This window comes from Leptosomus discolor, chromosome 4, assembly GCF_034619465.1.
Source record: "Leptosomus discolor isolate bLepDis1 chromosome 4, bLepDis1.hap2, whole genome shotgun sequence".
Lineage (NCBI taxonomy): Eukaryota > Metazoa > Chordata > Aves > Leptosomiformes > Leptosomidae > Leptosomus > Leptosomus discolor.
In genome coordinates this window covers 14,414,617-14,441,900 of record NC_141394.1, presented here as the reverse complement: position 1 = coordinate 14,441,900, position 27,284 = coordinate 14,414,617, and the positions used below count along the sequence as shown (strand labels likewise).

Below are 27,284 nucleotides of genomic sequence, written 5' to 3'. Positions count from 1 at the left end.
GCAAGTTGATTTTAGAATAAAAGTGAGAGGGGAGAACACATAAAATGCACGACGTATCAACCTCAGTTATCAGTACACAACCTTTATATATTGGCCCTCTACAACTAAACATTTCATATGGTTTTCCTTTTTCTCTGAGGCAGGAAAACGGGTCAAGGAAATTGATTCTATTTACACACCCAGCAAAACGTGGGCCACGAGTAATGCAAGCACTTTGAGGCAGCCTGAGCTCTGGCGAACAGAAATCCAGCAAATCACTGAGGCAAGGGCACAGCGTTATCACAAATCCCAGCACCCACCACCATCCAGGTCCTCATGTGTTTGAGCAACAGCTGTGTATCATATTTCCTGGGTTTTTTTGCTTGTTCTGTTTCTTTCAGGAGGAAGAAACTGCATACCAGCCAGGACGAGTTGCCGGGATTGGTCCCACCAGCAGTCTGCTGCCTCCGTCCATGTGTGAGAGCCCCCAAATGCAGTCACGCAACAGAAACAGGAAGAAAAAACCCAAATAAACCTGAAAACAGGCCAAATTTTTGGGACGAGAGCAGGCAGAGAGCCTGGGTTCATTCCAGAGGTACCCACTGACAACCTTGCACACCCAGCTCAGGAACTGAACTCTCTGCCAAAGTCAAATCAGTGTCCCTGGACAGTCAGACACCTGGATGGCGTGGAGGCGTGCTGCTCCCTGCACTGTGCTGGCGATGGCTGCCTACCTCCCCACCACTGCACACCCTGCTTGAACCTGCAAAAAACTCTGCGTTTGAGCTTAAAAATTGCTGTTTGCAGCAGAGGCAGACCACACTGCGTGTGTCAGCAGGGAACTGCTGTGCTTGCACTGTTTATTTGTTATTGTGTACATACGTGAGTTGCACAACACTTGTATATGTATCCATATACACACAGATAAGTACATGTCTGTTGCAATAAATACCTTAACACTCAGTCACTCGTTATTTCTGAAAAAGAAGGCTTTGAAGGTTCTCATCCTGTATGAACCTACTTTTTGCTCTGCAGGTGAAACAGCATCAGGTCTGGGACAGGAGAGGGCAGGTGCTGCCTCCACTCCCCAGCTGCAAGTTCAGCTCCTGTTTTCAGAAACCTGATGCCTCCTACCAAAACAGAACACCAGCTCTTTGCAGCTTTGTATTTCAGAGTGTGAAAACAGAAAAACCTGAACTGTAAGCCACTTGCTCACTCTGCAGCTTTAGGGTCCCCATAGTGAGTTCAGGGGGTGCAGCATAGGTGGATGCTAACACTTGCACTTTACGTGCCATCCCGTGGTGCCCGACTTGTTGGGGGAGTGCTGGGGGGATTACAAAACTCCCAGGACACATCTGAGCCAGGCAGGGGGGAAGTTACTTACCATTGAACTGCATGGCAGCAAAGGGAGCTGGAGGAAAAATTTCCTCAGAGCATTTAAAAGGTTTGTAGTGTTTTGGGGTTTCACTGATGTCAGAGACTGTTTTCCCACAGCCAAGACATTTCTTTTGTTCAGATTGACGGCAGTGGTTATTCCGTCAGAGGTTTTTTCTTCCCATTGAAAAGGGTAGAGAAACACAATCAAACTCTCTCAGCCTCACTCCATGCTCAGCGAGGAGTGGTTCCTGTCACAGAAATCCATCACAGGGGCATAGAAGAGACAAGCCCATCAGACTGTTTCTTCCACAGATATTCCTATTTTGCTGAAGACAATCAGGGGCCAAGGAGAAGCCCTGCAGCTGGCTGTGGCTTTCGGCAACACCATGGAAAGCCCTGGGTGCTTGGCTGCACTCCCAAAAAAGCTGCTGCTGGATGGAGTGGTGCTCTGCAGGTCATGAGGGTCTCTCTGTTTCCCCCACCTAAGCCAGGAAAATAAAAGGGTTGAATAAATGCAACTTGTCTGCTGTGGCCGCCCCAAGTCCAGCTGCTGCAGCCGGGCTCAGCACTGCTGCCTCCCACCACTTCAGCCACACCAGCTACTTATTAAAAATAGATTTTTTTCTTCTTGGAAAGGACAAAAAAACAAACAAGAAACCTTTCTTTTAAGATGATGCAGACTCATGTTTTCACAAACCCAAATGCAGCCAAAAATATCTGCTTTAAACCCTAGTGCTGGCTCCTGGGTAAATCACTGTGTTCAGCTCTAAAGGCCACCCCCAACACACAAAAAATGCCATGCAGGTGGATAAGAAAAATGCATACATTGACGTGGGCATTTTTTTATCCTTGCCTAACCCATCGGGCAAGGTAACCCTTACAACTTCATCGCACAATCAGCCCAAAACAGGGCGCAGGAACACCTCCAGCGGTGGCAGAGCCCATGGCTGACCTACCCAGCTACTCTTCCTGCCTGCCCAACAGCAGAGAGCAGGAGCATTCCCCCTGAATGCTTACCACACACAGGCACATGCTGCAAAAACCAAGCACACGGGATACTGCTGAAAATGCCTGAAAACCCTCAAAGCGAGCATCTTTTGGCCACAGTATTTCTGGCCATCCAAAACCTCTCACCCTGTGAAGCGCTGCCCACCATCAAGCCCCTCTGGATGGCAAGCAGGGTGGTCCCACTCACACATAGATGAACAGCATTTGATGTGGACAGCCCAGTGACATTAGTGTCCCCCAAAACCTGCCTATGTTGCCAGGTGCTGGGCATGCCCCTGCATGGGGCCAACACGAGAGGCTCCCTTCCCGTGGCCAGGCAGGAGGTCTCCCCAGTGAAGGGCTGAGTTTGCCTCTCTGCCCCACCTATGATGCCCAGAAGGGATGGTCCCGTGGGAAGCCATACCAGCAGGCAGCAGCCAGCTCTGGCACTGGCTCCCCAGCCTTTGGGGAGCAGCCAGCCAGCAGGAGGCAAATTTTAGGCTTTGCTGGTGGGGACGTGCATTCAACTGCAGCACGTCCCTGGGAAGGCCCACAAAGGGGAGCCGTATGCAGGGGGAGCGCAGCTGGCTACCCCTCCAGCACAGGGCCCAGCGAGGTGCTGCATGCCCTGCTTGCAAGGCGCATAACCCACCCGCTCAAACTAGAGCCAAATCAACCCAGTTAATTCTTTCCGTGTATGAAACAAGAAGAGGACCAGCACTCACCACCTCCTTTGCAGCTGGGTGAAGGCAGGCGGCCCCCTCCCCAGATGTGCCACGCTGCTGCTCACCCCAGCACCGCTCACCCAAGGATGAGGATGGACAGAGGGTCATGCATAAACTGCGAGAAGCGGTTTCACAGATGCCATTTCATCCCACCTGTCCTGGTTTGAGCTAGAACAGAACCAATTCTCCATCCAGTGATCTTAATTTTCAGCTAAGTTTCTTCTAAGTGGCTGCACTTTCTGAAGTTAATACCATATTTTTTTCAGACAGTGTCTGCTTCTAGCAGTGATAGTGCTTGACGTTTGTAGTTGCTACTAAGGAATGGTACGTAGAAAGGCTCCTGCTTATACTTGCTGCTATAGAAACCAAGGTCACTGCTAAATCTTGTGTGCCATGTTGAAGTGTGGCAAGTAAAAGGTTCATAAGTAAGGAAAAAGATCGCACCTGCGGGGAGAAGCAAACCAGACAGGTGACCCAAAACTGACCAGCTGACTATTCAATCCTATATACATCACACTCAGTATAAAGCTGAGGGACCACGAGGGTCAAGCCCTCTTCTTCTACGACCAGTGTCTGAGGAGAACTCTGTCCGTTCTTCTGCCTTCAATCCCAATCTGTGCATTCCCAAATCCAGTTCCTGAATCCAGTTCCCGTCTGCTGCTGAGTCCAGTCTGGGACTTTCCCAGTGCCTGCCATGCAGCTTCAGTAGTGATGTGATCATCACTGGGGGAGTTTGAGATTGGTTTTGTATATATTTGTAGGTATTTCATTATTTTCTTAATATTATTATATTTTCTTTTTGTTGTTATTGTTTCATCAAAATTGTTTTAGGTATTTTTCCAACCCATAAGTCTCTCTCCCTTATTCTTTTTGTCTTCCCCTTCTGGGAAGGGAGAGTGGTATTAACAGAGAGCATCTGTCATTCATTTAGCATCCAGCCCAGCCTCAACCCTTGATAGTATCTGTGTGACATTTCGGCCATCCTGCTCACGGGCTGGGCTCACCGCAGAGTTGCAGGGCACCGCTCACTTTCCTGGAGGGACCCGAAAAAAACCTCTCCTCCCCATCCCCACCAGCTGTCCCTAAGCAAACACCACTTCTGATGGCCCTGGGCATACCAGCACCCGAACTGTCCGCACTGCCTGAGCAGCAGCACCGCTTGCTGGACACAGGAGAGTTCACAGCAGCATCCTTCCCTGCGTCGCTGTGTAGAGGAGCCAGCAAACACATCATTACTGCAATTTTAAATCAAAGCGACAGCTGTCACCCAGCCCTTTTTGCACCTCTGGGCTGCAGCCAAATCCGTGCTTGCTCTCTTTCACCCCAGCGATGGGGCTGCACACCAGCATTTTGACACCCACAACCCTGACAGGCATCATCACCATCACAGTATCCCCAACTCCTCACACTAATGCAAGGGGTCCAAAATATAAGGGGCAAGTCACAGCCAAAGTATTTACTGTGAAGTGGGGACCAGTGGGGTGGGGGAGGCAAGGTCAGGAAAGAGGCTCGTTCCCAGTGTGGCAGCGTGGGGAAGCTGCACGTTTCAGAGCTGACCTCATACAGAAGTAGAAAAAGCTTACACAGGGTGGAAATTAAAACATAAATTCCACTAAAACCAGGAGCTGTTCAGCTCCCAGATTTTGTAGTTGTGGAAAGACTCTACAAATTAAGGGCAGTTTTGCTATAAGTAGTAAAAAATTATTTTATTTCTTTGCTGGTTCTTGAATTCAGTATTGCAATGCCCAGCAATGACACTGCTGGCCCAAGGCAGCTGAAAGGCACGCACCCACTCACCCTGACCCCTTGGAGACTGTCCTCTGCAGAGCTACAACTCTACACTGCGAAACTGTGCAGCTACACAACAGCCCTTGGCTTCCTCTGTCAGCATCAGTACCAATACTGATACAGCTCATCATACACACGTGAACAAATAAGAACAGCCAGGATGGGATTTTAAACAAATAATGTGTTGTTTACTTGCTTGTTGGTAGGAGAAAAAAATAAATAAAAGGCACACTAAGTAAAAGAGGCTTTAGCCATGATCTAACAGCCCACAATAAGCCCTTTACCCCACTCACCTGCGTCTCTGATGCAGGGGACATGATGCCAGCTGCATAATGCCAGGAGCCACCATTGGCACCCAGAGCTAGTGGTCCAGGACAGTCCCTGTGCCCTAGGGCATCTAATTCCCAGAGACTCAGGAAAAGCAGAACAACCCTTGCCCACATTGCAGCAGGTGATTGCCATAATATAGCAAAGCCCCAGTCCCAGCTCACTGGTGTCACTAGCCACCTTTTCCACCCCACTGCTGGGTCACCCAGGGGCAGGGATGGCCCTTGGAGTGCCTGGAAATAGTGGGGTGAGAACACCCCTCAGCCTCACTCCAGCAATCTGTGGATCCCCGTGCAGAGACTGCCCTTTGCTCCCCACTTGCTCCCGTCTGTCCCCAAATCACAGTACCCTGTGACTGCCCCGGGAGAGAAAAACAGCAACACCTCAAACCGCACCACTGTGGAGTTTGATGGTTTTAATGGTACAGAAATCAACAGGGTACATTTCAGCTTTGAAATACAAGTGCAAAAAGGATACAATATAATGTTTTCTGTACATTTCTTACAAAATATTACATATATCCCATCCTGAAGTGGTACTTCACACACCACTGAGCCCACGCACTGCGTGTACACACCAACTGTACCTTTTCCTCCTGTGCAGGATGCGGAGCTAACTGAAAGCTCCCATTGGCACCTGGCAGCGGTGTCTGCTTTTAGAGCAGTGGTAGGTAAATACAAGGGGTGAACGCAGGGACCTTTCTGCCCAGCATGCCCAGGCGCAGCTCTTGGAGTGCTGAGTGCCCTTGTGGCAAGCGGGCAGCATCGTCCTGCTGGCACTGACAGCTTTTGGCTGTTCTCCAGTTTGTTATAGGAAATGGCTTTTCTCACTGTGGTTTGGTGTTTTCCCTGTGTCTGGCATCACCACCCACTTCACGCTCTATGTAGTGTGCCCAGTTCGAGCCCTGGCGAGCCCGCCTCAATTTTGTCCACAGCATCTTCTCAGGAAGAAATCAATCAGGCTATACAGCAAATAAATTAAACCCCTCCTTCCCCCATACCTCCCCCCCAGCACCGATGAGGCTGTGAGGCACACGTCAGTACCCGTCCTGGCAGTCGTTGTCATCATAATCGGCAGCAGGCTTGTTGCGGTAGGCGCCCGGCCGCCGCTTGCGGCTCCTGCTTTCCAGGCTCTGTGGCGAGCTATCGTCTCCATGACTGCTGGATTCATGGGTGGCATCCTCCTGGGAGTGGCTCTCCTCATTGTCATCTTCATCCTCCTGGGACTCACTGTTGTTGCTCCCTGTGGACCTGCTGTCCTCACCTGCACCATCCTCTTGGCTGCCGTCATCCTCCAGGGATGCACTCTGGCTCTCGGCTGATGTGCTTGGCGTGTCCCCATCAGGGTCGGAGTCATTCTCGTCCTCCTTTGACTCCTCCACAGTGTCCTCTATGGACTGGCTCTGGTCGCCATCATCTTCCCTGGACTTGCTCTGGTCACCCTCGTCTTCCTCAGACTCACTGTCAGGCGCGGATAGTGCACTCCTGTCCTCAGCAGACTCCCGGTCCTCCTGCCCTTCTTGGGACTGGCTGCTGCTGCGCTCGCTTGATGTGCTCACCACATCCTGGGATATGTCCTCTGGGGACTCCCCCAGCTCTTCATCCGACTGGTTGGCGGTGCCCTCCTTGGACTTGCTGCCCTCATCCTCCCTGGAGGGGCTGTCCTCCTCATCCCCATCCTCCCCAGAGCGGCTGGTGCTGTTTTCCTCTGACTGGCTGGTGCCAGTCTCTTCCGACTCACTGTTGTCCTCTGTGGATGGGCTGTCTTCTTCCGAGTCAGCATCCTCCACCTCTGGAGACCTGCTGTGGCCCTCCTCCCAGTGGTGGGAGCCAGCCCCCCAGCCGCTCTCTCGGCTACTCCCTGGGGTGTGGGGGCCAGCACGGCGCCCCTTGTGGCTGCTGCCTGGGCCGTCAAAGACAGAGGGGTCATCACCCTGCATGGCTTCATCCTTGAAGTCGTAGCTCTCCTCCTCCTGGCTGCTGCTGCTGCTGCCCCCTCCTCGCCTGTAGGTCCGCTCATACCGGCTGCTGAGGTAGTTCCTATACCGCCAGTGGTCCACCCCAATGCTCTCACTGCTGCTACTGCTGCTGCTGTCACCGTGCCCTCTGCCAGCCCCCGTGTCCCCATGGCCAGCATCATGGCCATGTTCACCTGTCCCGTCAGCACCAGCCACATAAGTAGGACCTTCACCCCCCTCCTCTTCCCCATTCACATCAAAGGTATCATCCCCACTGTCATCCTCCTCGTCCAGGAGCCCACCGTCGTGGGAGGGAAGCCCATTGACTCCAGTGCCATGGTGCTGTCCATTGTCACCATCATCAGCATCACGTGCATCCTCCTCCTGTGGAGGTGACAAATGGAGACAAATGCAAAGACTTGCAGGTCACAGGCACTATCAGCACTGCTCGCCGTGCAGGCTGAGTGCTGCCCTGATCAACAGCAGATTTGGGGCTAAGCATGCTTTCCCAGTAGAGAAAAACACCCTCCTCTGCTCACTCACCAGGAAACCAAGGCTGTTCCCATCCCGGGCACTTGGGTCCTCGTGGTGCACCTGGTTCAAATGCTGAGCCTCCCCAAGTTTGCTTCCCTTGACTTGGCCACCACGCTCACCCAGCTCCTTGCTCACAGTGTTCCCACCAGTCAGGTCCCTGGCAAGGGCATTGTCTCCCATCTCTGCACTGGCAGGAGGATGTCTGCCATCTCCACCACTCAGGAAGTTGCTCAGCTTGTTGATGTAATCTTCACTTGCTGTGTCCTGGAGGCAAAACATTGCACAGTGCTTTGGTTTATTAAACACCAGTGCACGTTTACTGCTACTGCTGCAGGATGATATATTGCTCCTAAGCCATGCAAGTGCTCAAGCATTTTTCATTGCTCGCATCTCAGCCCTCCAGTTCTTTCTGCTGATGTAAAAAAAAAAAAAAGAGTAGCCGCCAACAAAAGGGCAATCCAGAAAAGCCCAAACCGTGATGGTTCAGAGCACAGAAACTCCTTTTTTGGGACCTACACAGCAGAATACATCAGGTGCACTGGAAGCGTGCACAGGGAGGCGAGGCAAAACCAATCCAGCTTGAAAAGACTGAGGAGACAGGCAAAGCTCAAAGACTAGCAGAAGCAGCAGATCTTCCCCCAGGTGCGTCGTCCAAGGATGCCTGCTCAGGGCTGCCTCCCCATCCCAGACTTGCTCTGTGAGCAGCTGCCACCTGGGGACCAGGACACTTTCTGGCTTACCTCCTGCTGGGCACTGCGGCGGGGGCGAGTGGGCTCACGGTCAGGCACCTAAACATATCCAGGAGACACCCTATCAGTGATCGGTGCACCTTGGCTGGGTGAAATTGCTGGGGTTTGGGGTTTGAGTACCTGTCTAGTGGGTACTTACGGGGTGAGCGCAGGCTACAGCCCAGAGGAGCAGCACCAGGAAAGCAGCCCTCATGTTGGTTGTGGTCTCTGCAGCTGCAACAGGGAGCAAAGTATTTGCACACCACAGCAAAGCATTTGCACGTGACCCTGGCTGTAACTTGGCCCCATGAAGCCCTTCCAACTGATACAGCCTTGCCATCCTGACACATGGTGTTCAGCCTGGCATGTCATCAAACAATCCAAGGATTTGTCTTCATGCCACATTCTGGTACCTCCTGTGCAAGAACTTCCCTTTAGTTTGGGATTTGAAATACCTGGTCATGTTCTTGCAGATTTTTTTGTCCAAGCATCATTAAAGAGCAGGAAAGCTGCTCCAAATTCCCTGTTCCCACAGCAACGTCACCCACCACCCAGCCAAGCTCGGTGGCCGTGGTGGGAGCCGGCACCACAGATGGGCAGCGCTGTGGGACTGTGAGCTGCAGAGCTGTGCCTCCCATCCAGCGCGGTCCCCACAGCCCCGTAAAACCTCCTGCCTCCCCAAAGCAGAGCACCCCGGTAAGATAACCATGGAGCGCTGCATCCCCAGTGGCTGCTGGGTTGGTCTGGCATCCCAGCGGCGCTGTTGCCTGAGCAGGCAGGTAAAGCAGAGGGGATTTCCTCCAGCTCTGCTCTCATTTTCCAAGTCCCTTAAGCAGCCCAACACCTCATCCCCACGGAGCACACTAACTGCTCTGCAAATCACCCTGCACCTGCAATGCACTGGAGCAAAGAGCCGTGCTCCTGATTACTTCCATTATGAAGCAACAGCTACATCCCAGCTTACAAGTCCCTCCTGCTTCCTACCTGCAAGCAAATCTACAGCCCCTGTCCCCAAATGTTGCTGTTTTCACTCCAGGCAATGCTAAAGCAACCCAAAGAAACCAAAACCTTTACCTTGAGTTGTGGTGCAAGGTGGTATGTCCTCAGGTGCTCGAGATGGGACGAGCTGCCTGCCTGTGTTGGGATGCCCCGGGCTGTGTGTCCTGGTCTGGCCGCGCGGGCATTTAACTGCTGGCCGGTGCCGGCCCTGGGCAGGGGGCAGCCAATGGCACTGGCAGGCAGCACTACCACACGTGGAGGTGTCACCGGGAACTGGCCTCCCACGCTTCCTCCAGCCTCCACCAGAACGCCAGCCCTAAAAAAGCTCCTTGTGGTTGCAGGATGACGAGACGGGCTGGCAGTTAATGACCAACGGCGCTGGCCCTGTGTTTTGACTGCTAAATTTATTCCATTCACACACTTCCCACCGTGACGCATACAAGCAACTACGGCGTTGCCCATGTCAAGCACTGGAACTCCGTCCTGGGGACGGCATCCTCCTAACGCGTGCACTTGGGAGCGGCATTTGCTCTGTGCCATGGACCAGGGTGCTGAAACCTGGGTGGGACAATTCCCCTGCCAGGGCTCAGCCTTCCCCTGTGCCTCAGGCCAGGTGCACAAAACGTAGGTCTAGAAGGAGAGGACACGCGTATTTTCACGCCTGCATACACATTTGTGCAAGGGAAAGGAAATACTAAATGGAGGTGTACAGGGAGGATCCCATCCGCTGCATGGAGGGAGTGTAGCACCCCTGGTGCTTCCTCCAGCTGCTGCCCAGGGGATGAAACCTCTTCTCTGGAAAACACAGGCAACAACACATACACACATGTATGGGTATATACATGCAATTATATATATGAATACATATACACGCACCACATATACCCCAGGGTTTCTTGCTGTAGCATGGATTATCTACTCCAAACAACGCAGTAAGCCAGCAGCACAGGTAGTCCCTACTCACTTACAGATAATACGAAAGGGAATTTGCAAACCCCCACGTGTGCACGCATGCACACACCCTGACACAGTCCAGCCGCACCTCTCTGCCCGTGCAAGTTTAGGACAGGACCAGCACACCCCAGCTGTACACCCAGCTTTTCCCTCTGCCCTAGCCTGGGTGGAAGGAAGGCAACTTCCTTGCCTGTATTTGGCAGTTGCTAAATCCTCTGTGCCCATAACACCCCCTCTCTGCTAATAAAAACACGCCGCAAGTGCAATTAGGTTGCTTTGAAGCAGGCTATGGGTCTCTGCTCTGCAAACTGGGTTCTCCCCACAGCCAAGCTGTGGATGATGAGCACAGCCACGAGGCGAGGGAGCCAGAAGGAGGGTACCTATGGGGGGCGGGGAGTGTAAATGGTGGCATTGATGCTCTGTGAGGAGCGCTTGCAAGTCCTCCCTGGGTGGGGAGGAGGTGTTTCTGCTGCCATGGGTAGAAGAAAGAGGCCTTCAGACAGCAGAGCCCTGCTCTGGGAGGGTGGGGGCACAGCCCAGAGGACATGGCAAGGGCTGTAGGTTTACAGGGATTCACAAGAGACACTGGCACTGCTAAATAAGTGACTTAAGGAAACCTGAGCACAGTCAGGATTGAGCCAGGGCTCTGTAAACTGCAGATTATCTGAATTTGCCCAGCTTGTAGCTTCCACAGAGAACAGCATCCAGAGTGCATCCCCTGTGCTGTAACACCACCATGGCTCGACAGAGCATCTTGTGAAACCAGACATGTCAGTCTGCTGTTGTGGATGCCTGCTTAATTTCATCCTCCAAAATCTCCCGCCTTTTCCCCCTATCATTACCAGCCTGGGGACCGAGCGTTGCTGCCCTGTGAGGACTACGCAAGGACCATGCAGGTGCCAAGTGCAACAAGCATCTTTTTTCTCCTTCCTCCTGCACCCTATGCAGGGAGGCCCTGGCACCGCCCTGGCCCCACTGCTTGTCCCACAGCCCCTCGGCCTTGAGATGGGCACCGTTAAGCTGCTCGCTCTGAGGCACATGCACACCTTCAGCAGATGTTTTCTCTCTTCTTCCCTACCTGACCCCTGCTGCAGATCCTGTAGGATGTATTTTCCTCTCAACCTGCAACAAAATTATACCCCTCTCCCCGGCCAGATATGAGTTCACTTTGCCAACCTTTTTCAGGCACCTCGAACAATTACCATGTTTTGGTTTTGGCTTTTTTTTTTAACGTCAAACCAGCATTTAACTCAGCCCCCAAAGACCTGGTGCTGCCTCGTGTCCGAGCACCTCTATGCGAGAAGGGTATAAACACCAAGCTGTGCCTACCTGGCTTTTTTATAACGCCGGTCACTCGCTGCCCCACCAGCTACCTGCCCTGAGGTCACCTCCCTCCCCTCCAGTGGCCCTGAAACACCCTTGGCACCAGTGCACCCAACAGCGCTTGCTGCCAGCTCCCCGACCTGACCCCAAGTCCCTGCGACCTCCAATAGCTCTGGGTCAAAAGACCAAGGTCTGTCTCCCAGATCCCTTCCAGAGAGCATCCCACAACTTCAGCCAGACTGCCCAAGCAGCTCTGCCTTTGTTTTGCAAGGAAAGGAAACCCCAGCCCACACACTGTAACCTTTCAATAAGCCTTTAAAAAACCAACAAAACAGTAACATTTAGGATTGTTGTCGTTACACTAGCGGTGAGAAATGGATAGAGGGTGGGGTAAGTGGCTGTTTGACTGGTGTTTTAAACGCCATTGTGCATTTCCCCAAGTCCTACTCTACCAAGGTGCTTGGTCCCTGGAGATGGTCAGGATGGGAAGCAGTGGGGCAAGGAAGATGGAGGAAACGTGGCCAGGCTAAAGCTGGCACCATCAGGCTGCTGGGGATGAGTGGCTAAGTCAGAGATGAGAAGACTAGCAGGGCTCATAAAAAGATGCAGGAATATCACCTTCCTGATTGAGAAATTGCACTGTGCAGTGTTTATGAGGAGACAGAAGAGATATGAGCGCGGACAGCAGGAGACAGAAAATCAAGATAGAAGTTGGCACTGCAGAGAGCAAGCTGACAGTGGAGGCACATAACAGCTGCTCTCCTCCACCAATTGAGACATCTCAGCATCAAAAACTCAAGAAATTAATATTGCTAAAAATCCCCACTGTTCCCTCTCTTTTTTTTGCAGTCCAAGGTATTTTCATAGTATTTATGTCACTGGTGCACTTCTCTTCTGATTATATCTATGGGTTTTGACAGTAGCATCAAAAGGAAAAGGTTCAATGAATGAACTGGAGCAGCAGAGACCAGGAAGAGAGCAGGACGTTCTTGGCCCTTTCCCAAACACTCAAGACCAGCTCCTGCCATATGCCCAGATCCAGATCCAAATCCAAATCCCTTTGCTGAGCACTTACTGGTGACAGTTCATACCATGCAGTGCTGCGTTTTCAATTGGGAGCAGGCAGGAAAAACCTTGCCTCCTAAACATTTGTTTCCCCTGTATGTGCCATGTAAGCACCAGGAATTACCCAGCGCCCAATCCCAAGGGATTCATTCCCACACTGCTCCTCTAAAAGGGTGCTCAGCCTTGCAAACCAGCCAGGTTCCCACATCGCTATCTGCTTTGCAGGTGGACAGACCACAGCTGGCAGCTGAGAGCACAGCGGGGAGAACCACCCTGGCTTTGGCTCCTCCGCACATGCAAGGGATCTGAGCAAAGGCATTGTGCCTGTTCCCTGAAGTCTGAGTAAATATTACCTGCGTTTCATAGCATTAACGTGGCACATAATGCAGTAGCTAATGATAACATTTTAGGTGTTTGAAAAACAGCATTGATATTTCAATTCCTCTCAGGAGTGAGCATCAAAGTTACAAATGCTGTGATACATGGCAGATGGAAGTTAGCATCATGTTTGTTACAGCGCGGAGGCGTGCACAAGTTTGGTTTATGCTAAGCCTTTAAAATTTGCTATTTCTCCTCACTGGAAAACACACATTACAGGAGCCCAAGTCCTGGAGCTCTGAAATACAGACACACAACAGGCCCCCACTAATGCTAGACCACTGGACAAGACAAACATCCCTCTCCCCTTGCCCCTGACAGCACAGGGGTAGTATCATTAACCCACCCTTAGGTGACTACCATGGAACTTCCTTTACAGCCAGAGAAAACAAGCCCTTTTAAGACACCAATCATTTGCTCTATTTCAGGTACCGATTTCAGGCTGAAATGCATTACAGACTGTTTGAAGTCTCTGTGACACTGCTGAAGGACAGCAACCAGCATGCTGATCTTGTCATACCACAAGATGCACCATGCTCTTTCCCAAAACACATGCAAGGCAAGTTCCTGAAATCCTTCTCTCCCCACCTCCCATGCCAGCCCCACCCTCCCTTCATTTCCATTTCTAGTATTTTTATAACACCTTCCTCTGCACAACAGGCTCCAGGCTCTTCGCAAATGCTTTCCCTCAGAAGAAAATGCCACGTAGCTGCGCTTGTCAAAACTAGACCTCTGTGGCCACCCCCGTCTCTCCTGGAGGCTGCAGGCAGACAGGCTGCTCTGTGCAGAGAGAAGAGATTAAGTCTCAAAATTAAAAACAATTGTGGGAGTAACGATGTGATAACTTTTTCCAGATGCAAGATCTGCTTGCCTAACAGGTGCCAGCTCCGTTTCTTTTATGGGAGCCAACAACACTACTTGTGAATAATTGGGTACACTCCTATTACCAGATGATTTTTGGGGCACACTCAACCATCACATGCAAAATCCCCTTCCCCAATCCCTGCAGCAGCTGGAAAACACAAGTGGAGGCTGCTCAGCTCCTTGCACCTACATTTTTGGGGACAGGACAAGGCTGGTCCTTTTCTAGCCCCCATCCCTCCCCTCCACTGTCTCCAAGCACACAGCTCCAGCCTATTCTGGGCAGGGGAGCCGCAAAATCAGCACCTTGCCTTGATGGTCTGTTTAGACAAAGGCTCACAGATGTTGTACCTGTTCTGTGTTGCTTTGCAGCCTGTGCTTCTACTGCAGCAAAGTGCATGGAGCAATAATTGGTACTTGCATTGTGCCCACTGCAGCTGGAAGTCGTGGCAGGGCAGGTACCTTGTGCCACCTCTGCCAGATGTGTGAGAGACCAATCTCTCAGGTCCTATAAATCCATATTCATCAGCCAACTTGGCTGAATTCGCTAATCTGGGGCCATAACTTCATCAGCTGTGGACCAAGTGCCTAGTTTCTGTCTGGCCACTCTCAGATCTAACACATCTTCCTGCACACAGGCACTACTGCAGCTTGCTGCCCTCAGTCAAAATAAAGGCAAGGACAGACATCCAGCTCTGCTCCACATTGGGGACCAGAGTTGACACTGCTGGCAAGGGCACTGGGCAGCCGCATGCTTGGCACTGACAGCGGTAGTCACAGCAACAGCAATGGGTAATTATAGGTCCTAAAATTTCATTCAGAGTACAGTATCTTCCACAACCATTCCCTGCTCAGAAGTCAGTCCCTTGGGAGGTGACAGCAGTAAGTATTTGTCAATCACAAGCTGGAAACTGAACAATAATAGAGCCTTAATGCGAAAAGCCCTCTCCAGCCATCTGCCTGCACTTGGCCCAGCTCCAACTGGAATTATCATAGAATCATAGAAGAGTTTTGTTTGGAAGAGATCTTCAAGATCATCAAGTCCAACCTTTGTCCTAGGTCTACCAACGCCACTAAACCATGTCCCTAAGTACAACACCTACCTGTCTCTTAAACACCTCCAGGGAGGGTGACTCCACCACCTCCCTGGGCAGGCTGTTCCACTGCCTGACAACCCTTTCAGTAAAGAAATTCTTCCTCATATCCAGCCTGAACCTCCCCTGGTGCAGCTTAAGGCTATTTCCCCTTGTTCTAGCGCTTGTTACTAGGGCAAACAGACTGATCCCTGCCTTGCTACAGCCTCCTTTCCAGTAGTTGTAGAGAGTGATAAGGTCTCCCCTCAGCCTTCTATTCTCCGGGCTAAACAGCCTCAGATCCCTCAGCTGTTCCTCATATGGGACATGCTTTAAAACCTTTACTAGCTTGGCAGCCCGCCTCTGTACCCTCTCCAGCACCTCAACGTCCTTCTTGTAGACAGGGGCCCAAAGCTGCACACAGCACTCGAGGTGCAGCCTCACTGAAGCCAAGTACAGGGGCACAATCACCTCCCTGCTCCTGCTGACAACGCTATTCCCGATACAGACCAGGATGCCATTGGCCTTCTTGGCCACCTGGGCACACTGCTGGCTCATGTTCAGGCGGCTGTCAGTCAACACTCCCAGATCCTTCTCTGCCAGGCAGCTCTCCAGCCACTCCTCCCCAAGCCTGTAACACTGCTGGGGGTTGTTGTGGCCGAAGTGCAGGACCTGGCCCTTGGCCTTACTGAAACTCATGGAATTGGCCTTGGCCCAGTGATCCAGCCTATCCAGATCCCTCTGTAGAACTTCCCTACCCTCAAGCAGTTCGACACTTCCACCCAGCTTGGTGTCATCTGCAAACTTACCAAGGGTGCACTCCGTCCCCTCATCCAAATCATTGATAAAGGTGTTAAACAGGAGTGGACCCAGTACTGAGCCCCTGGGAACACCACTCATGACCGGCCGCCAACCAGATTCAACTCCATGGACCACAACTCTTTGGACTCGGCTGTCCAGCCAGGTTTTCACCCAGCAAAGCGGATGCCCATCCAAGCCAAGAGCAGTCATTTTCTTTAGGAGAACGCTGTGGGAAACAGTGTCAAATGCCTTACTAAAGTCGAGGTAGATGACATCCACAGCCTTTCCCTCATCCAACGAGCGGGTCACCCTGTCATAGAAGGAGAAACAGGACCTGCCCTTCATAAACCCATGCTGACTGGGCCCGATCACCTGGTTGTCCTGCTTGTGCTGCATAACAGAACTCAGGATGATGTGCTCCATCAGCTTTCCCGGCAATTGCAGAGATCTGTGCCAGACACTAGCAAAGCAGTGCCATGTCAGTGCTCTTGGGAAATAAAATATAGCAATGAGCTGAGGCCAGCTTTGCCCTCACATCAGCCTGCAGCTTGGGGTGACCTGCTACAAGTTGCAGGTTTGAAATACAGCCAGCTGCGCTGTGCGTACCTATCAGACGACTACGAATGTTTCACAGTACCCTGATTTCATGTTGGAGGGTAAAAAAACATCAGAAAGAAATGACTGATTGAAATGATTGTATGAAACAGGGACTGCATGAGTGCGAATGGGTGATGCAGAGGCACAGGCTGCCCGGAGTGGGCAGAGAGGTCAAGGCAGGGTTGGCAGATCGAGGGATGAAGACATCTGTACAGAGAAGCCAAATCCTCCTGCTAGAGGGCGGTCAGCACTCCTCTGATTCCTGTATAGTCATTATAGTTCGCTTGGTCTAAATTTATTGCCACTCAGTGTAGCTGGACAGGAAGCATTACCATAGTCCCCTGGGAGCCTGGAAAAGCTGGATAGACGCCATCCATGCAGCCCTGAGCAAGAGACCAGCAGCAATTTCGCTCATACCTCCCAAGGACAGGAGCCAGTTTGCAGTATTTTCTCCACTACAAGCTCCATCCCATGAGGCTCTGAGCAGCTGTGAGCTGGGGCAGCCCAGCCTTCAGCCAGCCTTCATGGTGCACAGAGTGAACAACTCCATCAAAGAACAGCAGAGGAAGATGATCCCCATCACTGACTAAACCCTGCGAGTGGAAAGCCTGCCCCATAGTCAAAACATGATCTATCATGACAAGGTCTGCACACTCCTAGTAGGGGTGTCCTGTGCCAGGCCTGATTGGAAAGAGGGTTACCAGACCCTTGGTCTAGCTTGGGACAATAGATCGTATCTCCAAGTTTGTCCAGTTGGCAATGAACTAAATCCCTAAAATGCTTGAGCTGAGACGTTCTCCCCTAATGCTGACAGAAAGTCTGTCCTTAGCCTTACTCATTTTTTTTTTAATCTTCAAAATGTTAATAACTTTAAAAAAAAAAAGGCCAAAAAAAACCCCAGAACAAAAAAAAACACTGCCAAAACCCAAACAAGCAAAAAACCCAGATAAGTCTCAACTAATACAAACACAGAAAATAAAAGCAAGACAGAAGAAACTACATCTCTGGGACAGCAGAAGCGCTTTCCAACAGTCAAGAAGACCTATTTCTTTTTATGCAAATTTCCTCCTGTCCTTACAATTTAAACCACCATTGTTCAAAACGCAACCCAAGCCCTACTGTAGGGCCACGTCACGCATTGCGTGAGTTTCGCTTTTTGCTGAGCTCATTCAGCACAGCACCCATGGCCATGCACAGCCAAACTGCTCATCCCATGGCAGAGAAGGAAGACAAACCTGCCAGGAAAAGATGCTAAAGGACAGAAGAAGGAGGAGAATAGAAAATCCAAAGTCGCCTGCTTCCTTGGAGTATGAAGGAGAGAGGAGGAGGAGGAACCCAGATGTGTTCTTGCTTACCCATGGACACTCTAGGCAGGCGTGAAGCCTACAGCTTTGCAATAGCTAAGGAGCCCCATCGCTGCCCCTCCACTGTTGTCAGCCAAGAAAGGCACAATGTTTCTCCTATTTGATTCATCAGGAACAACCTCATTTCTGATGCCAAAATGCTTAGCAAACACTAAAGGCATTTCACAAGAGTTTTGGCAAATCCTCTTCACTTAGCTGACGATCTAACTCTTTATTGACTAGTATTACATAAGTCCTATAACCACACCTTTCATGATATTCCATATTGTACAAAGGTCTATACAATAAAAACCGCAAAGAAGTTATTCTACATTATATAGAGTTATCCTACATTATGTAGGCATCTACATGCTTACATTAAACCTCTTTCAGTAAGAAACAACACTAAATCCAGTGAGATGTTTCTTGGTTTTCCTTAGTTCCTAAAAGAGTGTATAAATACTGGGGGGTGGGGTGGGTGGGGACGGGACGGGACGGAACAGGACAGAGGAGAAGCAGTGTTTTGAATGTCAGAGGGACAAAGGAAAATCTGGAATGATTAACTGGGAATACTTCTCCGGAAAACAACACCTGGGGTTGTCGGTAATGAACTCATACAGGCACTCAACCAGCAGCCAAAGTGCTGGTGTGCCTTCCCCAGGTAGGCTGTGCACAGTGCGCTGCCAGTGCACTAAAAGACAGCTCATGAACACCACCCCAGCACTTGACAGCAGCCACCTCCAATCCTGAGCTAGGAATCTGCATTTCTGCTCCACATTCACACGGTCTGCAATAGGAACTGAATCTTACTGTTTTTAAGGCATAGACTTAGTAGACCTTCTATTTATTCATCCCAGGAATCAGTTTACTCAATTCAGATACCCATTATAGGGCTGGATCAACAGTTCACTCTCAACAACATGACAACTTTAACACTTTTCCTTATTTGATCTATTAATGAATAATGTGTTGTTCCACCCACCCACCCCCCAAGTTGTTCTTTGTAATTCTGTACCAATCAACTTCAATGAGCACACTGTAAATGACAGACCGCAGTCTTGCACAACAGACTAATCTTACTGGACAAGTATATTTACACTCTGTTAAACTTACAGCTGAATTCAATGGTACACCTCAAAGGAGTTACATACGTGTGACTGTGCATGCTAATCGCAACCTTTTGACTTTGGCTGTTTCCTCTTCACTAGTCCTGCTAGAAACCCCTCTTGTCACACAATGCTTTTTTTCTGCATGCTGAAGGCATAGAAGAATATTGCACAGGAGATAATACAAGCAGAAATTAAAAAAAAAAAATGCTTGTAAGAAATGAATACTGGATAAGCAGTTACCCTCATGCACAGAATTCACACTTTTGCCTAACCACTCACAAACAAAAAAATGTGGAGATATGTTTGATATGCAAGTAGGGAAGACTGATGCAAACAAATGCAGGCAAGGTGCTGGCTGGGGAAGCAGGGTCAAGAGCTGCTGCCTGTTCCCAACCTGCACGGTCCCACAGCTGGAGCAGGTAAACAACACTCCTCCAAAATTTTTTTTTTTTTTAGCAACTTCAGGGCTCAAGCCATTGACAAAAGCTTTCCTGAGGGTTTCTAGTATTTGTGCCTCAGGTCTGCAAGCTCTCGCACTGCCTGCCTTCTCGAGTCTCGTATGCTAACTGTAAGGTGCCTGTGCTGTGAGAGCAGCCGTGCTCTGCCCAGATGTAATTACACGGTACGCTTCGTGGCTTCCTCTAAGGAAGTGGCATCACCACCTCTGTCTTCCGCCAGGCACCTCTCCAGAACCAGCCCAAGTGGGAATGCAGAGCCATGAAAGGACTTCCTCCATCCGCCCAGCCACATGAGGTGGGAGCAGGAGGATCTCTAGAAGCATCACCCTAGCTGACGTGCCAGGGCACCCTCTGCCTTCAGCGGAGCCTAGGTGCTCCTCACTGAAGAAATTGGGCCAGAATCACAAAAACCGATCCATCTCACTCCTACTCTCAGCATTGTGGGCTTAAGCTGCACTACCCAGGCCATGTTCAAATCTTGCCCACGCCCACAGCTGTCATCTCTTCATATGACTAATGTGCTCCAGCAGATAAGCTCATATCTTTCCATTCCCTCCAACGCCCAGTCACACAACTGAAATATAGAATAAAAAGAGGGTTCAGTTTGATTCTCTTCCCAATTTTTTCTTCCTTTGAATGAAACCAAAACCCAAAATAGCGAGAGCTGGCCAAGCAGGAATGCAAACAGTGCATTCAAACAGTCATTGTCAAAAACCACTCACTTTGGTGAACTTTTCAAGAGAATCAATTTTCCAGCATTGATCTATTAGGAAAATCAGCCCATGCCAGTCACGTGCTGTACCAGCGCAGCCCCGCAGCACAGCATCGCCATTGCTGGCGGCAGCCATAAGCTTTCTGCTGAGCTGGCGCGGGCTGGGGACTGATGTCAGCCAGGCTTGCTCTGTCCGAGTTTCTCCTGACCTGCCTGCAGCACGTGTTGTACTAGGTTTGGCTGTGACAGTCGTTTCTCTAGCTGACCAGGTGCTTACGGCCATGACGCCAATGCAGTGATGAAGCGTAGGGAAATGCTGCTGTGATGGAGGTGCGGGATGCAGCACGGAGGGGCACAGGTGTGGGGGGCAAAAGACGGGCACGTGCTGGGCACTGCAGACCCCTTGGCTATGCACAGCTCACCAACACTCAAGCCTGGAGCTCCTGGCTTTAGGGGTAACAAAGAAACTAGCAAATGTATAGCATTATTGAGAATTTTACACGTAGAAATACTCTAAATCATTATTCTTTCTTTTTCTGTAACGATTAGATCCTGATGCGACGGCCATGGAGATCTTGCTCTACAGTGTGTGGTGCTGCTGACAAGCTGTTTTTTTTCTGGCTATGGACCTCAGGAGCTGAATTTCTGGGGGAAGGCAAGTGACAGTTACAGCTCCCTGCGAGGTGGTGCCTCCGCACGGTGCTCTCTTTACCCCTGGTTTGGGTCCTGCTTCCCTCCAAACAGAGAGACAGGCACCCATGCCCACAAAAGGAAAAGCTGCAGCATCCTTATCCCTCCCACCACCCCATCCCACGGTAAAACTATAATTTGATTCCTCTCCCCACAGCTATTTTTGGATTTTCTGCACTGAATAACTCCTTCAGATAGGAAATCATTGCTACAGCACTAAAGAAGGGTACTTGGAAAGGAATACCAGTCTTTGATTAAAAGACAGATGTCTAAAACCCTTTTCACAAAACATACCGAAACAGATATATAAAAAAGGGCCTGTGAAAAGAATGCTCTACTTCCTTATCCTTACTTCATTTAGGCAAAAGGCAATGGAAACACTTTTAAACAGTACTGTATAATTTACCAAGGAGGTTCTGCAATGGCAAGGAAATGATTGAATGAAGCTCTTTGAAATAAATAAAAATCAAAGTTCTACGATGTGAGACACATCTTTAATGTCCAGAGTAGACACAACCATCTGGAGTTGTCCATGAAGCCTTCACTCAAAAAGTAATTTAGAACCCATACAAGAGAGGAGAGATGGATTTGTGTAAAAATCCAAGGAAATTGACTGAGGACCAGTCAGACACACATCTTAAACCAGCTCAACTACATCGAGGCTTCACTAACCCCAAACCTTTGCCTAAAGGGGAAACCGCCCCATGTAAATGCATTCTGTATTTCTGGAGCTGGGGGAGCTAGAGATGATTGACATCTCATGGCAAGAGTGTTTCTCTCTCCTCACTCTTCCCTTCTCACCAGAAGGCCCCTGTCACCCTGTGACAAGCAAGCTGCCTGCTTATTCCTCTCCCAGCTCACCCCATCTCCTTGCCCCTTTGCTCCCCTCTCCCCAGTACAAATGCAGTGACCTGAGCTACCCCAAAGAGGCATTGGGTCTGTAATGAAAACCACCAGCCACTGTAACTGATGCTGCCTGAGTCCACAAGACATTTATCTCCTTTCAGTGTCCTGTTCCCTTCACGTTTGGTTAATTTTGTTTTGAAATAAACATCCCTTCAAATACGTTTCCCGCCAGAGAACTAAAATGTGCCGGGCGTGGATCGCCTTCTAAAACTGCTCCCATCAGGTAATTCACAAGTGGTATTTTTAAACACATCGCTCACTGAACAACAGACATTACATACACCCACCCACCCACAGACACTTCTTTGTCTTGTGAGAGGCTGTAAGAAACGAGACATCACACACGGAGATGGCAGATTTGATAGAGGCCTGACCTTCATGCTGTCACAAATAACACACGCTCCTCCATACTTATTTCTATTTGAGGAAAAGGCAATTGCACAAAGTTGAGGATGCATGCAGCAAAGGAAAAACCTGAGGGAAGAGAGGAGCTGTCACTCAGGGCAGAAGCCGGGGGCACAATGCTGCAGAGGATACCAAAACCCTTCTATGCCCTGCAAACCCCTCTGAGCAGCTGCCCACTCTAGGGCAACACCTAGATGCCCTCAGCTGAGTGAAAAAACCCCAAGAGCAAGGGAAAAAAACCCCAGCAGTAAGGGAAGCTCCCTGAAAAGCTGCCTTGGAGGCAGGGTAAGAGGGGCCCAGGAGCAGGGCAAGGCTTGTTTAGCTATACAAAACCATACTTGGTTTTTGCCAATTCCTGAGCAAGAGGGAGCCAGCATTAGAGCTGAAATAAGCCACTTACAGGCTATATGGAATATTATCAGTAGACTCAGGCCCATGACAGGAGATGTTGATAATCCACGCTTAAGGCCATGCTCTTCCTCAATCAACAAGGAACAGATTAAGTGCCACACTGCACAATTTTTATGTCTCCTTACAAAGGCTTTGCTGCTTGTCATCATCAAAGATCACAGTACTTATTAAGTAAACAGTCTTGACAAAGTCCTTTGAGAGTCTTGATATGCTTTTTACATCAGCTTCCCCATCACAAGCAGATATGGCTTTTTTCTCCACTTACATTTGTTTCATGATGTTCCCAAACAGCTGCAGAGCCGCTTCGTGTGGCAGTCGAGTTCAATACTGAATGAAACAGCATCTATCTGTAACATGAAATGTATTTGACCCCCTGCCCCAAGACTTAAATCCATCTAAAGAGGCAGTCTTAAGGCAAGTACTCAATGGAACACAGCAACAAGGCAGATGACCCATAACAACATCTGATGCTACTCAGACAGTTGCCTCTGCTGCGTAACTGTCTGCTTCTGTGTTAAGCTGCCCCAAAAGCCTCTAGCTGCACTGTGGGTCTGAAATGATTAAGTGAAATAACCACCAACTCTTGAGCCACACTTGGAGATTGTATGGCTTGTGGAACATGAGTGTTTTCAGCAGAATTGCCTTTAAATACCCACACTGACTTATTAGTGTCTCATTATTAAGGCAAATGCACACTTGAATAATATGGCAAGACAAAATGCATCTCTGCAGCCCTGAACTACAGAAGGGTTCAGGTACAGATAAGACCTTTACAGTTTAGAGCCATGTCTACCTTTTGCTGGTTTAACGACTTTTCCTGTTCTTTTTTTCTTATTCTTTTTAAGAATTTGGTCAACAAAACGTTTTGAACAATATAGACCATTAGATGAGTCTGTCTGGCTGAAGGGCAAAAATAGCCATTCCTCAGTCTGAGCTTTAAAATAGCTCCTCCCCAACGGGAGTCAAATGTTCCCCAGCTGGGAAAGATGTTTATTTCTCTCCCTCTTTTTTAAACATTTAATTTCAGCTTATGTAGCAATGTGGTCAAACATGACACAGCCCAGCTCAGCAGCTCACAGGAGACAGGATGAGAGTCTCTAATACACTAACTGCATCACGCCTCGAAAGACAAAAGCCTGATTTAGCAGCAGCACGTGGTCAGCCTCATCACAGCCTTGGCCTGTTTTGGAGTCAGTTCCTGTGCATTGTAAGTGCAACTCGTGTCCATACGTTTAGGCGACAACAGTCCTGGCTAGCACTTGTTCTCTTCTCAGGCGTCACGAAAATCATACACTTCAGTACAGCATTTAATAAAGACAGATCAAGAAAGAAAGAGCAACAACATTTAAAAAAGCAATATATGGTTTTGACTTCGAGATTGCTGAAGGATTGAAAAATGCCACTTAATAAAGGAGTTATAATATCCAAGTAGACAGAACTTTTGCTATGTGGAATAAAACATTGATGATGGGGGGCTCCTGGGCTAGTGCATAAGATAAACTGTGAAACCATGTAGTCTATATGGCTCTCGAACCTGTTTTTAGACACAGAGCTGACCAAGTAACAGGCTAAAAAGAACATATATGAGGAATTTTAACTTAATCTCTCTGAGATTTTTTAAATGTTTTTAATGATATGCCACATTTTGTTGAGACTTTTCACTGAAAAACCTCTTAGGGGATAGCTCAGTTTCAAAATATTCATCATCAGGTCATATGCATTTATTATTATGCTCCATCTTAAGAGATGCTTGTTAATCTTGAAAGGACTCAGGATATTGCCGATCTCTAATTGAGATGGGCAGCTTTTAAAGTCAAAAATCTGTGCTGAAATTTAATTTTTCCGAGTATAAAAATTTCAGTCCAAAGTCAGTACAAGGAGCCCTCAGAAGGCAGTTGCATTTTCTTCCTTTTGAGGTAAAATAGAAGGAAGGAGTAAAGTACTAATATTACTTAGCCCAAAGGATGTAATATATATGCATATATACACACACACACATATATATGTTATATAAACCTTATAACTGTCAGTGATTTATTTTCAGTAGATAAATTAATTTAGAAAGCAATGCAAGCAAAAACACTTTGGCAAACTTCCCTATCGGAATATTGGTCATAAGAATACTAAAGAGCCACAACTGACCACACCCCAACATACCTAGATATTCTCTTGCCTCCTGAAGAGTAAGGCACAGAAAACCAGTCACGGTATTCCTTTGGTGTAGCACAACTGAAATGAGGTTGAACAGAGCTGGTCAGAGGCACCATCTGCCTTTCTCCAGCATGGTCTCCAACCAGTTTTTCTACCTGGCTAACCCTCAAGAAAACAAAACTTTCCATGAAATGCCTCTGTGGTCTATACCAACCCAAGCAATTATTTCCGATAGGAAAGGACAAGCACTACTTGTCAACGGGGAGCTGCCACAGGCTGAGAATTTAAGCCATTTACATAGGCCATTTCACAGGCTCATGAAAGGCTTCAGATGCACCATTTGGTAAGGAAGTTACATAGAGACTTCCCTTAATTTCCTGATCAGCTGTTAAGTAATAATTAACAGGCAACCAGAGATACGCTTAGAGTCCTAACTACACCATCTGTCAGACTATGATCTGCAACCACCTGGGAAGGCATGGCGCATGCACATCAACAGTGTAATCAGATTGAAACTGTTTCATGTCTGTCTCTTGATTTGTGGTTCTTTTTTTCCCCCTGCAGTAAAAAGAGAAAATGCAGGAACACATAAGCTACATACAATAGCCAGTGTATGTGCACTGTTTCTTTGTCTACTCTAAAACTGCACTTGAATTCCAATTTTCTTACATTTTTTCATTTCAGGGTAAAGCATATTTGATGGAAAAGTCAAACTTTATTTGTGAATCAGAACTAGCACCGAGGTTAAAACATTATTTTACATTTAAAAAGCTGTAAATTGAACCCTCGTACCTGGTATGGAAGTGGGTGGCTCAACACCACTCTCTTGTGGACAGAGATCTGAAGGCCTATGGCTGTACCAAGCATGCAGATGTGCAGACAGCTCCAATAAAAACAAACACCTTTTCAGTCTAACTCCCTCTCCCCCAGAGTCAGTCATACCCACGGACCTTTTCTGCCAGGGAATACAACGCAAGACAGGCATATTAATAAACTTAATGCAAACTTCTATGAACTTTTTCTCTTCTTCCTTTGTTTCAAGTGTCAGTTTAGCAGCTGTCACAGAGACGTGGATAAATCAAACTTTTTCACCTCCCTGTACTCATTTGCCTTCTTTCTTCTGTGTTTAATCTTTATCGTATCTTTCATGTTCTCCCTTTCACTTTCCTCTACATGTAGGTTTTTTCCTTCCAACAGCCATACTCCTCTCTTCCTCACTGCAGGTTGGACTTACTGAAGACCAGCACGTAACATTCACCAGTAAGCACTCATTTTGCCTGAAAATACTCTTAAGGAGAACCCTGTATGTTCAGTTTTCCCACCCTCCTGCTGGATAATGCACAACTTCACTATAACAGCGTAGGCTGCAATTAAAGAGATGAAGTCTAAAATGAAACCGGGCATTTCATGTGAGGTACATCAATAATTGCACAGTACAGCAGACAATCAAAATAGGACCCACTGATGCTCCAGTCACATCAGTGCTTCTCACGCACATGTTGACGGAAGCTGTCATGTTCATTGCTGTCTAACAGCTCTGAAGGGGTCAGACAACTTGGGGAATATCTGGTCTTAACTAATTAAATTGGGGTTTAGTCCAAAGCCTACTGAAATGAGAAAGCATCTCTCCACTGACACGGCTGCTGAGATGCATCCCACATTTTTGTATCCAGCACACAGGCTACAAGCACAGAATTGAAACACAAATGGAAACCAAAGCAAAGATCAAGCCAGGATATCAGGACCTCTGGCGTAATACTGGTATTAAATGAATTCATGCCCTTCTATTGTTGAGCCAGAATTGACGCAGCCGTATACTTCACTAAAAGGTCATCTAGCTGTCAAGCACACTAGTGCTTAAGTCCTTCCTCCTGACTAAAACAGAGGTGGGGACAGGATATAATTATTCTGTTTCCAAACGAAATAACCTAATGAGTCACAACAATAATTTCTAGGTTGCAGTTTTCCAGCACAGCAACTACTCTGCTTCCCCATGCCCTCATACTTTACCATGACGGTACAGCACCTCTTTCCGGTGAGAGAACTATTAATCCATCAACGGAAGAGTTTCCAAAAACTACGCCACCTGACACAGCGGGACTGGCTAGACTTCCTCACTGGTATGACGGCCCTCAGACAAGCTCAAGTGACTGGATGACACTGAGAAAACAACCAGGGATCTTTTCTCGGACAAACCCAGAAATTTTGACTTAATTAAACATTTTGCAAATACGTAACAGCTTCAATAAACAATGTATAATCCTTCAACATCCTCAAAACAAAACATTTCCTCCCCCACTGCCCTGTAAGTCCCAAGAAAGCTCTTTAAACACAGAAACAGGCAAATCTTAAAAATCACATACAGGTTTTCCAGTAATAACTTTCAACCCCCTAAAAATTTCATCTTCAAGTTCCTGCACAGCTCTTCACAGTCTGGCATTTTTTTTGTGAATTAATAATTTCAAAGCAATGTTAACAGCCATTATCTGAAAATCTTATGAGAAAAAGAGCCAAATACTTAGCTAGTGTAAGATTAGCATTGGCGCATTTGTCCTAATTTCTGGGCAGCCACCTGAACATTTTTCTTCTATTAGCTAAGGATCTGTCCATACCTAGAATATTTAAAAATCATAGAAAAACACTTCT

General features: G+C 48.6%; 1 protein-coding gene across 1 annotated transcript; it reads right to left on the bottom strand.

Moving 5' to 3' along the window:
- Nucleotides 1-6,219: 6,219 nt before the first annotated feature.
- DMP1 (dentin matrix acidic phosphoprotein 1) lies at nucleotides 6,220-25,578 on the bottom strand. The gene is made up of 5 exons (XM_086464611.1): nucleotides 25,431-25,578; nucleotides 8,563-8,636; nucleotides 8,415-8,462; nucleotides 7,684-7,938; nucleotides 6,220-7,524 (listed from the first exon to the last, which is right to left on the bottom strand). Exons 1-5 carry the CDS (start codon nucleotides 25,576-25,578, stop codon nucleotides 6,220-6,222), a joined length of 1,830 nt encoding a protein of 609 aa, XP_086320737.1.
- Nucleotides 25,579-27,284: the final 1,706 nt, after the last annotated feature.